Source organism: Carlito syrichta, unplaced genomic scaffold (assembly GCF_000164805.1).
Source record: "Carlito syrichta isolate Samal-C Ts95f unplaced genomic scaffold, Tarsius_syrichta-2.0.1 Scaffold314683, whole genome shotgun sequence".
Classification (NCBI taxonomy): domain Eukaryota; kingdom Metazoa; phylum Chordata; class Mammalia; order Primates; family Tarsiidae; genus Carlito; species Carlito syrichta.
The window spans coordinates 227,894-243,172 of NW_007258779.1; the positions used below are offsets into that span (position 1 = coordinate 227,894).

General features: G+C 38.1%; 1 protein-coding gene across 1 annotated transcript in view; it reads left to right on the forward strand.

Annotated features, from left to right (window-relative positions):
* The window catches only part of TPK1 (thiamin pyrophosphokinase 1), a 180,596-nt gene extending 168,521 nt beyond the window's left edge, over positions 1-12,075 (forward strand). The window contains exon 4 of the mRNA XM_008071725.2: positions 11,445-12,075. Coding sequence (XP_008069916.2) covers positions 11,445-11,563 — 119 coding nt within the window. The 3' untranslated portion in view covers positions 11,564-12,075. The remainder of the gene's footprint in view (positions 1-11,444) is intronic.
* Positions 12,076-15,279: the final 3,204 nt, after the last annotated feature.

Sequence of the window (15,279 nt, forward strand, 5' to 3'; positions counted from 1 at the left end):
TATAAGTAGGCTGCCTTATTACAGACATGTAAAAAATAGACTGGCTTAGCCAACTGTTATTCAAATGAATATGCCCTTCAAGACAGGTTTCTAGGGGTGCCACCAATTCTCTCCATCTCCACTCATTTTTCTTTCTTTCCCTCTTTCCTTCCCTCTTTCTCAAGGTCTAAAGAAAAGGTACCGAATCCTGTGATAGTCTTTCGTTATAGCTTAACACACTAATGCCTTTTGTTGAACACAAATGTTTTTATGTTTTTTGGGTTTTTTTATCTGTCTGTCTGCTTGGGGTTATCTGATTTGACTAGTAAATTCTAAAAGGGCATAGATGATGTCTCTTTAGCTTATTTTTGTATAGATATCACCTGCAGGTTTGAGACTGATGATAAGTAATTATACTATGCTTCCTTGCATATTCTTCTCTTTCTTCACTTTTCTGTGCCATTTCCATTTGTTTGATGTACTTATAATAATCTCTGTTGACATTTGAAGGATAGAAGCAAATGCCACTTTAAAGCTTCCTCAGTGCTGATGAAATGATAATAACCCAACACATTTTCAACACTTTTCTGGAGAAGTCAGAGCCCTTCACAGACATTAACTCATTCATCTTCTCAATAGCTGCATTAGAGATAACCAGGGACAGGTATTGCTAGCATTTTGCAAATGGATGCTGAGGTCACCTAAGGAACTTTTAACAAAACTCATAGAATATTACAGTGAAAAATTTGGCTCTGTTTTCAGAGGTGACACTGAGGCCCAGCAGCACAAAATGATTTACTGTTCTTCAGCCAGGCAGCCACAGATTGGGATGACTGCGACTCAGTTATCTTTGCCGTATGTAGGCGATAATTTTCTCAGTTGTGAAGATGAGTTTAGGTCAGGCCAATGTTCACAGGAGGCAATGCAGGGCCATAGGAAGTGATGGCAGTAAAGCAAAGTAACTCAGTTCAGAGCAGCCTGCGGACAGTCTTTCTCCTCCTTGCAGACACATTTAAATCTAATACTGACCTTCCACACTGCCAATTTTCAGCTAGTTTAAGATCATTCATTTTACCACTAATAATTAATGTAAATAGGTCACATTTTATGGATATGGACTGTCATTTTTGTTCTATATGACCAGGAAGCTTTCCTGTTTTTCTTAAAGCAGCTGTGATTGGCTCTTTCACTGCAACATGGGACCTACGACAAGGAGAGCGTGCTAATGACATAATACATTAGGGAATTCTTTTTAACAAAGAAACATAACATTTTTTGTTTATTTTAGAAAAGCCTAAATATTTGAAAGTGCAGATCCTGGTAGACATTTTCTAACTGGCATAATTACTTTTGGTTCCTCTCAGCAGCATCATTTGCCTGGTCTAATTGTTTCTCGGGCAGCAGGCTGAGTCATAATACACAAAGTATGGAGAAGGAGGAATAATTGAACATCAGAAGCCTTCTAATGCCTCTCAGCCCTAATCCAAGGGCAGAGGAAATGTGTGACTTCTGAGAGAGATGAAGATAAATGCAACCACTTTCAAATAGAATTATAATAGGGCTTCCTTGGACACTTGAGTTCAACAAAGGATTAGCTGTCAGGATAGAGAGGTGATGAGTGCTCACCTTGGGAAGAGTCTTTAGTGGATCAGGGTTTTGAGAGATAAGGTCCAAAAAGAAAGCACAGCTAATAGCTTGTTATCAAAGACATGCATAACAATCAGTTTTGCTCTTTTCATTTTCCCAGGCACTAGAAAGTTCTGGTAGATAATGTGGGTTAATTTTCAGGGCCTCCTGCATCAGTGATTGGAAACCAAGGCTGTCCTTGTTGATCTTCAATAAGCTGACAAAGGAAGGACTCACCACATATAGGCTGTGAGTTCAGCATCTCTTTCTAAGCTCTTCCGAGAAGCTGTAATGCAGATACATATATCATAGAGATCATTTCTTCCTAAATTTGGCACACATTTTCTTCAACTTGGATTCATTTTGATGTACTTCAAACCAATGAACTTTTATTAATATTTTGCAAGAGCATTACTTTAGTTCTTGGGGAAACAAAGATGAACAAGAAAGAAGTGCCCCACCCCCATAAGTTCCTAGCCTTTTCTCCCAAAATTTTTCCTTAGATCTTAATATTGAATTTTAATACTGAGAAACATAAAGCAAACAGAAAACTTAATAGTACAGCAAAATCTGTATACAATTCACTGTGATTTACCAGTTCTAACATTTTTTCTACATTTGCATTTCTTTCTTTATATGTATATGTGTGTGTATTACTTTCTGAACTATTTGAAAATAGCTTGAGTACATGATGACCCTAAAACTCTGAAAGTCTTCAGCTTGTATATCCTATAAACAAGGATATGCAGGATATTCTCCTTCATAACTACGGTGCCATTATCTACTCCAAAATTATAACATTGATAGAAGAGTAGTAGACAGTTCATATTCATATTTCCCAAGTGTCTCAGTACTGCTTGTTGCAACTTTTTAAATCTGGGATCTACTGAAAAATCATACCGTGCATTTAGTTGTCATGCCTCTTTACTTAGTTGGTCTTAGAACGACAGTTCTAAAGAGTCCAGGCCAGTTCACCTATTCCCTGCCCCACATTCTGTATTAGTTTTCCCATGATTAGATTCAGATCAAGGATTTTTGGCAAAAACTATTACATAGGTGATGTTGTACTCATCACTAGCACCATATCAGGATGTACATGATATCTATTTGTACTTTTATTGCTGATACTAAACTTGACCATTTGCCTAAGATGGTACATACAAGGTCTTCTTCATACCTTTTTTCTTTTGAAATTAAAAGTAATACGTGGAGTGGTGCTTTGGAATTGAGTGATCTCCTGCTCCCCAACACCATTTCACCCAGTAGTATTAGCATCCATTGATTGTTGTTGCCTGAGCCAATTATTACACTGGTGACTGCAAAATGGTGCCTTTCTAACTCTCTAATTCTACCATTCCTTCCTTAGTACTTGGCATTCTTCAGTAAAGAAGAGATTTTCCTCTTTCCACCTGCCTTTGGGAATTTTTTATTCAATATATTGTAACGCATCTCTCTCAGTATTCTTTTCTACATCAAAGTGCCCCAAATTTGTTTCAACCCTTGAATCCTTTTGACATGTCTGAATTGTTTTTTGAGACTGTCTGGCTTTTTTGGAATGAGATGTTTCTGGCTTACTCTGTACTTTGCCTGTCCTAGACAAGATGTCTAAATGGTCAGTTTTTAACACTAAAAGTATGTTCTTGGGAAAAAAATCAAGTCATTTGTAAATAAAAAAGAGACTATTAATTTGCCCTGTAGTGGTAGAAAATCAAAGAGCAATACAGGCTAGAAGTGACGTTTGAATTATTGAAGAATACAATATTTATTCTAGAAGGAGGTGGACACAACAAAAAAATTTTCATGGAAGTAGGAAATTCCAGATTTATTCAAGGAATAGCAAGTAGCAGAGCATAGCTGGCAAGTAGGTAGGAAGCAACCAGATAACTAAGGGCCTTAAATGCCATACCAAGATGCTGGGGCAAGTGAAAGAGTATATTTTGCTCTGTTTTGTTATAGACAATTAGGATTCATCTATTACTCTTTCACATAGGAAGGATATAATCAGATATGAATTTAGGAGACTGTAATTATTTGGATAGAGAAGTACAGTCAAATTTGCCAATTCCATGTCTGAAAAAGGCCTAACATCAAGGATCTACAAGGAACTCGTAAAATGTGCTGAAAAGAAAAAAAACCAACAGCCCCATTACAAAGTGGGCAAAAGATATGAATAGACACTTCTCAAAAGAAGATATACAAACAATCAACAGATACATGAAAAAATATTCAGCCTCACTAGTTATATCAAGGAGATGTAAATTAAAAATACACTGAAATACCAGCTAACTCCAGTCAGAATGGCCATCATCAATAACTCAAAAAATAGCAGATGCTGGAGAGGATGTGGCGAAAAGGGAACACTTCTACACTGTTGGTGGGAGTGTAAACTAGTACAGCCTTTGTGGAAATCAGTGTGGTGATGCCTAAAAGTTCTAAAAATTGACCTTCCATATGACCCCACAATCCCCCTACTGGGAGTATACCCAGAAGAACTCAAATCACTCTACAAAAAAGATACCTGCACGCGTATGTTTATCACAGCATTGTTTGCAATAGCAAGAACATGGAACCAACCATGCTGCCCATCAAAACAAGACTGGATAAAAAAAAAATGTGGTACATATACACAATGGCATATTACGCAGCCATAAAGAAGAACAAAATCATGAACTTCACAGCAACCTGGATGGACTTAGAGTCTATAATACTGAGTGATCTTTCACAGAAACAAAGAACTCTGAGTATCACATGTTCTCACTCATACAGTGGACTTGAACAACTACCATAATACTATAAGAAAAGGATTGACAGAAGAAAATACTACCATAATACTATAAGAAAAGTGGGAAACTGCGGTGGGGGGGGAGGTGGGATTTGGGGAAATGGAGGCAACTTCATCAACAAGGGTACCTGCACAATATATATTTGTATGCCTAACTCTGAATCGTACCTCACAATTTTGAAATTAAAAATAAATAAATAAATAATTTTTTAAAGTACAATTAGAAGATGATGTGCTACGTGTCCAGGGGGGTGTTTACTTATTATATACTTTGTAGAATGTCATATATATTCTCTTGGTAATTTTAAGTAATTACCAAGAGAATCTTGCTTGGATTTTGTATTTTTGGTTGTCTTTTTTACTGTTTCTGCTAGATATTTCTCAGTTTTCAGCTTGAAGGGCAGAGGACTTGGTCTTTCTCACTCCTGAGCAGATGTTAAGTATCTGAGTTTGTTGACCCATTTACATCATAAGTTGAAATCATGTGAAATGATTTGATATGCCTAGAGTTAATGTTCCCATAATAACCTGGGGCTCTATGACTGCATATGTGCATGTGAAATCAAAATCAGTATCTGTATTATCAAACCAAAAAAATGATGTTCTCCTGGAAAAACAGATAGTTGAATCATAAGTGCAGTTCCTGCTTCAGCAACCTAGATCTTTATTGCTCAATCAGTACAGTAGCCACTAGCTGCATGTGGCTATTGAGCACTTGAAATGTGACTTTCTCCAAGTCAAGACATGCTGTAAATGGATTTCAAAGACGTAGTATGAAAAAGGAATGTAAAAGATCTCAGTAATTTTTTATATTTATGATGTTTTTATGATTTTTGTATAAAATGTCTTTTGTTATATTGAGTTAAATACAAAAAACATATTATTAACATTTTTCCTATTTTTACTTTTTTAATGTGGCTACTAGAAAATGTAATTAACTTTGTGGACCATGTATTTTTATTTGACAGGATTGAGATAAATAATTGAATGTATTTGTTGTTAGATTATCTCAAACTTGTAAAGATTCAAATAGAAATATAAATACACAAAATGCATGTACTCTATAGCTCTACACTAGGACTACCTTGAATTTCTGCCTTTGAGAAAGTAGAAAGATGATCTATTGATTTCATTTTCGAAAATTTTCAAGAGTGACCATAAGTACTGTTTTATAGGAAACAATTTTATAAATGAACTTTCCCAGAGTTCATATTTGAAAGCATAAACTAGCAATTTTAAAATAGAATTTTTACCTTACATATTTACATATAAAGACCTTTTTAAAATCTGTATATCAAAAAACTAAAACTGTAAAGATCGATGATAGTGAACTGATATTACAGACAGTGTAGTTTGCTTTTTCTACTAATAAAATCCAAGTCGTGTCTTCTTAATGTGTCGCCATTTCTCCAAATAGGCTAAGACTCTTCAGAGAGTAAACAATGAATGTAGACAGTGGTCCCATTATGTCTTAGATAGTTAGTGACGTCTAATACATCTAACTTAACTCTTAGAAGTTAACCTAATGTTCCAGAATGGTAAGGGACCTTAAGACTCATCATAAGAGGTTCATTAAGCATTTGTCTGTATGATATGTAAAGCATTCATTTAAGTCTTGAGAGAGGTTTAGGTTCTTATTAAACTCCTCTACTTAACTTTACTCCATCAGGCCACTGATGGCTCTGTACTTCAGGAAAACAGAACAGCACCAGTTCTCCTGTTAGAGCTCTTCAAAGAATTGCCTTAACTTCCCTTTAGTAACTGGTTAGTGTCTGACAACTTTTATTATCATCATAGCCTGCAGTTGTAACCTCTCTGAGCTTCATTTTCCTCATTGATAAATTACAGATAAAACCCCTCCATACCTTAAGTGCCTGGGGCACTGTTAGGGCTCAGTGAATGAGAATTAGACGCATCTAAAAGGTCACCTCTGTACAGCATCTCCCAGGCAAAGCTAGTTCACTCCATTTGCTCCTTCTATTTCATTGATTTTAGAAATGTTTGAATTGCCTTTTTAAAAAAAACTTTATTAGCCGGGCTCGGTGGTTCAGCCTGTAATCCCGCGCCTTTGGGAGGCCGAGGTGAGTGGATTGCCTGAGCCCGCGGGTTTGAGACCCGCCTGGGCAGCGAGACCTCATCTCTACACTAAATCAAAAAATCAGCCGGGCGTGGTAGCGCATGCCTGTAATTCCGGCTACTCGGAAGGCTGAGGCGGAAGGATCGCCGGAGCCCAGCAGGTCGAGGCTGCGGTGGCCGGGAGCGGCCTCTGCACTTCAGTCTGGGCGACAGAGTGAGACTCCAACTCAAAAAAAAAAAACTTTATTACTATAAAAGAACCAGTGTCAAGCTACAGATTCTTGAGAAGCCAGGCCAAGCATCTAGGGATGCCACTGCTGCACGTGACCCCCCCCCCAAAGGCTTCACCTCCCACTTGAATATCAAGCCCATTTTGACTGCCAGGAAGTTGCCTCCACCCTCCTTGGCCTGCCTCATGCTTCCGTCCTGCCTGCTAAGTTTGATTGTATATGCACTCTTCTCTTCTACTAAAATGTGAGAACCTTGAGGGCAGAGACTCTCATCTTTGTACCCTAGTGCCCAACACAAAATCAAGCCTTAATAACTGTCTGTGAAACAAATGAAGGTACACATGTATGCAGACCAAAGTGGCACCTGAAATGATGTTAAGCATTTCTCAAAAGCTAGCCAGGCTAAGTTGAGAGTTTACCTCATCCTGCCTCTCAACTGGCTGTAAACTGAAACTTGAATTGAGGCATTTTCTAATTGTTCAAATCACAACATCGCTCTTTTTTTTTTTTTTCATTTTAAAAGACAAACCTGGCTGGGCATGGTGGCTCCTCTGTAATTCCAGCACTTTGGGAGGCAAAGGTGAGAGGATTGCCTGAGCCCAGAGGTTCAAGACTAGCCTGGGGAACTTGGCAAGACCTTGTCTCTACAATAAATCAAAAAATTAGCCAGGCATGGTAGTGTATGCCTGTGGTTCCAGCAACTTGGAAGGCAAAAGCGGAAGGATTGCCTGAGCCCATCAGGTGGAGGCTGCTGTGGCCATGAGTGTGCCACTGTACTCCAGCCTGGGCAACAGAGTGAATCTCTGACTCAATCAATCAATCAATCAGGAACAAACTTGATCTATTTTATCAACAGAATTAACAAGAGAAAGCAAAGAAGATGGAGATTTATTGAATACATATTATATATTTGGATGTTGATCATATAATCCATACTTCTCTGTGAAGTAGATATTACTATCTGCATTTTACAGTTTATAACACTAAACCAAAGGATTCAAATAATTGAGTCGTAGAGCTAGTGAGTAGAAGAGCTAGAGTTTGAACCAAGGTCTGACTTAGCCTTATCATGATGGGGATGTAACCATTACCAGAGAAATGCCTCACCTGTAAAAGCACCTGAGCAAAACAGTCATGCAAGTGTAGAGCAGATGCTTCCACTCCTGCTTTCCAGGGCTGAAGGCATCTGAGGCCTCCCAGAGCACTCTGTTACGCTTCCATGAACCTGCTCAAAGGAGCCAAAATCTACTCAAGTAGCCTATGGATGTTAGTGGGCAGGAAACCAGGGGCAAATGGCCTCACTTACTACGAAGAGATGGATATTTGGTTACCACCGATTGGTCAGCTTCTACTTTATGGTCTTCAGTCTTTCCAGCTTTGAAGAAAACTTCACTGAAAACAAACTAAGTTCCTAATTCTCATTCCTATCTTTGAGAAAGAAAACTGTCAGAGATAATGAATGAAAATTATAAACTTTATATGAATGTCTCTCATATTTTTAAGTTGTGCTATTTCTCTAAAATATGAAAACCCAAAAGTCAGACTTTATTTGGTCACACTCCCAATAGGGGCCTCCAGAATGTAAGGTTAAATCCACCGGGGGTATGGGTGTCTGGTGTATGATCCGGTGCCACAAGAAAGATGCAAAGAATCACACCGAAATTAGAAAATATGGCTTATTTAGAAAATAAGTGAGAGAGAGGAGAGATTCGCCTTCCCAAGGTAGGGGAGGAGGACAAAGCCAGGAAATACAGTGACAGCCATAGCTCAAAGAGTACATGGCCACACCACAATCTAGTAAGTTAGTGGCCACTGGATACTCATGGTTGCCTCCTTTTAGTCCTTCCCTTTGATGGGGGAAGGTCATTAAGGTGATTGGGTGGTGGTCTGCTCCAGGTCATCACGAAGGGGCAGGTAAGCGCAGGTACTGTCTCATCAGGTGATGGGCAGCAGGTAGATGGGTGGATTAGTCACATGATTGTTGCCATGGTGGTAGGCTAATGGGAGGAGACAAGGGGAGGTGTTTTTTCCTGCAAGAGACCTGTCAGACATTTCCAGTCCACAAGTTCCTTAGCAAAAAATGTTGTCTCATTATCATTTCTATGACCTCAGCCAGCTAAGGGATGATCTTTGACCTTTCTCCTTCAACAAGGAACCTGAAAGTTTCTTAGAGATTATTACGGTAAACCATGAATTGAAAGGTTGGGCTTTCCTTGTCTTGTATCTGATGGAGATTTGCTGAGGGAGTGGGGTAGGCTGCCACCTTGGCCGGCAGTAAGATGTCTAGATGCTTCCTAAAACCTGCCTATTGCAAATTTATCTGTATATGTCTAACCTGTGCTAGATTCAAAGTGTGTCAGTCTAAGCAAAAATGGTTATGCTGAGGCAAAACGTGAACTAAGTTTATTCTAAGTTTCTCAGAGTCCCGCCTTTCAGGCTTTGCCTCTGTATCCCCTGGTATACCTCATATTACATTTTACTGAAACTTAACCAGTTCTCATGGGCCAGAATTCTTATGTCATGACAACCTGTCATCAAAACAATTGATGAAACACAGTTTTCATGTTCATCACACATCATGGGATTGCTTAACCCTTACGTACACATATATCTGTAACTTTTATTTATATCTTTTGTTAAAAACAGGATTTGATGGCAATGACTAGTTGTCTTAAAGCAACTATAGGAAAAACTTCAAGCATTTAACTGTTACCTCTAATTATGTGTAACTGTGTAATAACTGGTCTTGATGGAACTTTAAATATTATAACATTTTAAAAAATAATTTACCAGTGTGACTAATAGTGGCCTTGCTTAACTCAAAAAAATGTTTCCTTAAAAAAAAATTGCGTCTTCTTATGCCCTAATACAACCATTTCAATTATTTTCCCATTTGAAAGTTAATTAGGATGCAGCAATTGTTTTGGATAACTCAGTATATATAATATGGGCAACTACCCCAATCATGTATATTCTAGTCTCTGCCTTCAGAAAATCAGAAAGGAGTTTATATTCAGCTGTAAACTAGAACAATGTTGTGCTCTTGTCCTTTAAGCTCAGGTAAAAACTAGGTTTTTAATTCAGTTTCTGGAAACTTAATGCATGTGTCAAATTCAGATGGGTTGTGCATACACAGCTTTTTCACTAGGGAGTTTCTACTTTAAAGTTGGCTGACCTGCTAAAGTGCCCTAAATTGTCCTTACAATGGAATGGTATGAAACGTTCAAAGTGCTATCTGACTCCTTCCCTCTGGGCTGTTAGGAAAACCTTGAAGCCCTAGGCCTAGGAGAGGTCTGAGGAGGCCACTTGGTCAGCACCACAATTTCAGGCAAGACCACTACTCGGGAGAGACAGATTCCAGAAGACTTTTGCTATGAATCCCTCCAGAATCACTGCCCTAATCCACCATCCATGTGATAATGTCTACATTTGTACTTACTTATGTGTATAGTCATCATTGTTTAGAAACTTAATCTCACAGAAGCCCCAGATTACTCAGGAGGCAAGAGCTTCTTATACTGAATTACATGTTAGGGCAGTATTCATACGCAGTTCACTCTGTATTCCTGTATAGTTTTACTTTATATAACTTTGTTTACATTAGGAAAGACGTTGACAATGATTATGTGAATGAAAAATAAATAATTTTATTTTTAATTAATAAACTGTATGAATTGGTAATACCGACTATATATTATCCTGTAATACTGTTACTGAATTTTTAAATTGCCTTCTCAAAATTTCCTCAGAAAGATAGCAGGCTCCCTCTAGTGGGAAATAAGCAGTATAACTGAATTATTTCCCCCAAAGCAGAGTGTAACTAGAGTAAGGCTTTGTTAGAGGAAAAAGAGCCTCTTCTGACTCTGATAGTTTTGATTCCATAATATCTGTTTATTTTTCTTATAAGATTTAGCAAAGAAAATAATATTGATTATCAAAGTATGTTCATAGGACAGTGATGGACTTAGGGTCAGTCTCCTCTATAAGCAAAGAGAAATGAAAATACCAATTTGTGCCTAGGCATTAATTTGTTAGAAAATACAAATATATATTTATCTGCATATATTTATGAAATTTATAGGTATACAGATTCTAACTGTATAACTTACCTCTTAAGCCTTTTACTTTAATAATTAAGTAATTTAAAGGATTATCTCATCATTTCTTGCCCTCATTTTACAGCTGATCTCAAGATTACACATTTGAAAGCCTGCTTTTATCTTTGACTTTCTATTAATTTTACAAAATGTAAACAACATTCACTTTGATTTTTCTTACTTTATGAGAGAAAAATTCTATGCTTTTCTTAGGTAATTAGCTTTCTGTTCTGTATAATTTATACTTGAAGCTAAAACTGTATCCTTATAGAATTTAAGAATTTATATACAATGTTCATTCAGAATCATCAAGAAAAATTAAAATTGTGCCCAGGGAAGTAAATAAGTAGTACACTATAAGTATCAGTTTTGGTTTCATAACTGATTGGTAAAGAAAAAAAAAGAAAGACAAAAATTTAATGAAATTTAGTATTAAGAATGGCCTATAAACTAAAATGGTAAATAATTCCAGGAAAAATGGTTATAGCAAGTTATAGAAATTTTCAGTTTTAAAAGCCTACGTCATATATTTTACCCATCCCACTTTTATTTCTATCAAAGTGTGTGCTTAAGTGCTTTTTTGGTAAGTGACAAAGTCAGTCTACACAGGAGAAAGATTGGTTCTCAATAATTTTTTTTCTTTTTTTCTTACAGCAAATGATGTGCTTGGTTTTGGAACACTGGTCAGCACTTCCAATACCTACGATGGGTCTGGTGTTGTGACTGTGGAAACTGACCATCCACTCGTCTGGACCATGGCCATCCAAAACTAACCTGTCACCTGGCATCCATAAGAGTGACTCTGCCTTACCTCATTGCTCAACAGAAACAAGAATGATTCAGCTGGGTTTGCAAGAATCTAAACCTCTCTATGGAAAGCCCACTATTTTTGAAGAAGTTAATGTTTAGATGATCCAAGTAGCATTATAAATGACAGATCTCAATTTTATGGTAATGGGAAAATTATGTGTTAAGAAAGCAAATGAGCTCTGCTACATTCAGTTGGAAAATTAATGGAGATCATTCCACCATAAAATTCAGTACTAATTATTCCTAAGTTATTAATCATTCCATCTACCCTAGAAAATTGTTTTTAAGTTGAATCAGAGAAGAATCTGATAAGGTTCCTCTTGGAGTCTAGCTCATACTTATATGCCTATCAACAAGGGCTACCTCTGAGTGTTTTAATATTAGACTTCTCTATATAATATCTATTACCGTCTACTGGAAAAGCTTTCCTTCCAGATTGGGATGCTAGAAATACACCATTTCACTCTGGCCTTATTACTGTCTTTGGTGTTGTCTTTTAAAAATAAATCAAGAATCATTGACCTAGTTATTAAATTTGAAAATAGGTAGTTATGTAAGCTATAGCTGAAAAGAAAAATGACAAGAAAGATAAATAATAATTCATGACATGCTAACCCCTAAACTCAAGCTTTAGTAGGCGACAGTCTTCATCATCGTTATAACCTAGACTGGAAAAGCTGTGCAGAAGAAACTTAACAATGGAATTGTTTCCAACATACTTCAGACTGAAAAAAATTGGGTTCTTAAACCACAGGTTTGTTCAAATTACCAGAAAATGCGCTTGCCTATGGGGAGTAAATGAACATCAGGTACAAAGGAGTCTAGGTCTGAAGCCTGTCTTCACATACCAGTCTGCCATTTGCCTAAGTTCCCTGGACCCTTTTCCTTCACTGTAAACTAGAAGGGGCTGGACTGATTGTATCTTAGGTTCCATCCCACACTCAGATTCAAAATCCTGGCACCAGTCAAAAGACGGGTAATACACACAGTTCCTGACTTCACCAGTCTAAACAAGCCAGTGCATTGAATTGTATTCACCTTTCTTCTATAGTGAGATCCTCTTTATCATCTTTTCCCCTTCTCTGTCTCATTTACCCAACTAACTGTTGCCGCACAAACCATGACTTAAGGAGAACCTGCCCAACATGTTTTATGGATACAAATCCCGACGTTGCCGTAAGGAAGGTGGCCAGCAACTGTTTTCACCTTGGTGCTACATTAGTGTGAGGCTCAGGTTGTCAGCAGAGAATGAAAGGAGGAGTAGCTCAAGTGTCCAGGTCTTTTCAGCACGTGTCACTACTTTCTACTTCACTAGAAGTTGAGGTCAGCCATGTTTTCATCTGCATTTTCCAGTGACTAGTTATTTATTACTAGAACCATATTTATAATATATAAAAGAAATATGTCCAGTCTTTCAAAATTTTACTGCCAAAGCATGCACGTCCTGTTTTCCCTGACAATCTTTACAGTATTAATAAATGGGTACTTATTTTAAAAGAATATAGATTGCTGCTTAATGAACATGGGGGGCGTTAAAAATATAGCATTGAGACTTATCCCATACCACCACCTATGCATCATGATCTATCATACTGTAGCCATTAGAAGCCCCTGGAAGGGAGACTCTTAACGCATAAGCCATCATTCCCAATTCCTGCCAGACCACTGAAGCATTAGGTACTGGTTTATTACAGTAGGCCCTCCCTATTCGTAGGTTCCACATCCAAAGATTCAGTCAATTATGGATTGAAACTATTAGGGGAAAGAGAAGATGGTTGCATCTACTCTGAATATATGTACAGACTTTTTTTGGTCATTATTCCCTAAACAATACCGTATAACAACTATTTATATAGTATTTACATTGTATGGAGTATTATCAATAGTCTAAAGATGATTTAAAGTATACTGGAGGACGTGTATAGGTTATATGCAAACAGTGCACCATTTCATGTCAGGGACTTGAGCATCTCACCTGTAGGCTTTTGGTATCTGCATAGGGGAGGAGGTCCTGGAACCAGTTCCCCTGCACATACCTAGGGACCATTATATTTGACCCCTTCCCATTCCTTAAAACTACCTAAGTGGATTTTTCTCTTTATATGCTACCCCACCATATCACTTAAGTGTCCACTTATTTTTATAAGAACAATATGAGTCTGCACATGAGGAGATCTCAGGCGCTCCAGTGAGCTATCTGAGCCTCCTGGGAAGTTCCTCTTTTCTCACACCTGTTCAGTTCAGACCTTGACCTCCAGCCTGTAGCCATAAAAGAGAAACTGCAAGTTGGGCCCTGCTAGAAAACTAACCGGTGCTGCTTGACCTTTTTGACTTCAATCGCTTACTTCTTTCCATGGGTTGGATTTATAGCTTTTATAAATCTAGTGACCATCATTCCCAAGTGGCATCTGGCTACCTAAGTCACTGACGAGTAAAAACATGCTATGATCATACTTCCCTTCGGGCAGCAAGGAAAACCTGAAAATGCCTGCAGCTATGGAAACCTGGTCGGAATCACAAGTGACTCTGAGATGTAATAGATGTGTGCACCAAGGATTTGCAGGCAGAGGTGGAGGGGCATGTGGGTCTGGGGGAGTAAAACATTTTTATTCCTTCATCTGAGAGCAGTTTTCTCTTAGGACAGGAACTAGGGCCATTCACTAGTTTCGTATTCTCACTCAGAGCAGAGTGGACACAACCCAGGCGTTCATAAAATAAAGCTTGGCCAGACATGGTGGCTCATGCCTGTAATCCCAGCACTTTGGGAGGTGTAGATGAGAGGATTGCCTGAACTCAGGTGCTCAAGACCAGCCTGAGCAGGATTGTGAGACCTTGTGTCTACAATAAATAAAAAAATTAGCCGAGCATGGTACTGCATGCCTATAGTTCCAGCTCCTTGGAAGGCTGAGGCAGAAGGATCACCTGCCCAGCAAGTCGAGGCTGCAGTGGCCATGAGCGTATCACTGAGCTCCAGCCTGGGCAGCAGAGTGAGACTCCAACTCAGAAAAAAAGAAAAAAGAAAAGTAAAAGCCCAAGTTTCTGTGCCACACTTCCATGTGAATGGGAAGCATTTTGTGTCATGTGTCCATGTGTGGAAAATTTGCTTATTACTCCTACTCAATTTTTTCCCAAAGCTTTACTTAACTGTTTAAATAAAGCAGCACATAGATTTGGTGTGACTGAAATAGATGAGAGAAATTACTCATCTCTCCTCTAAGGTTCTGTGATTCTAAAATGGGTATGGTCTGAATGGTGACTTTCAAACTGTATTGACATGACCCACTAGAAGGTTAGATGTATTAAGCTTGTGACCTTGTCTATGGAGACGTGCGTATACACAGATACATGTACAAAATGAAACTTGCAATATAACCTAATAATTTTATTCTAAATTGAAAAACATCCAGAAATATATTCTAAATACAAAAAAGACACCTAAGAGCAAAAAAGCATGAAAGTACTTTTTAATTAAAATATGAGTGTGGGCGAGACACAGTGGCTCAGCCTATAATCCCAAAATTTTGGGAGGCCGAGGTGAGAGGATTACCTGAGCCCAGGGGTTCAAGACCAACCCGGACAACTTGGTGAGACCTCATCTCTACAATAAATCACAAAAACTAGCCAGGTGTGATGGCTTGCATCTGTAGTTCCAGCTATTTGGAAGGCTGAAGCAGAACGA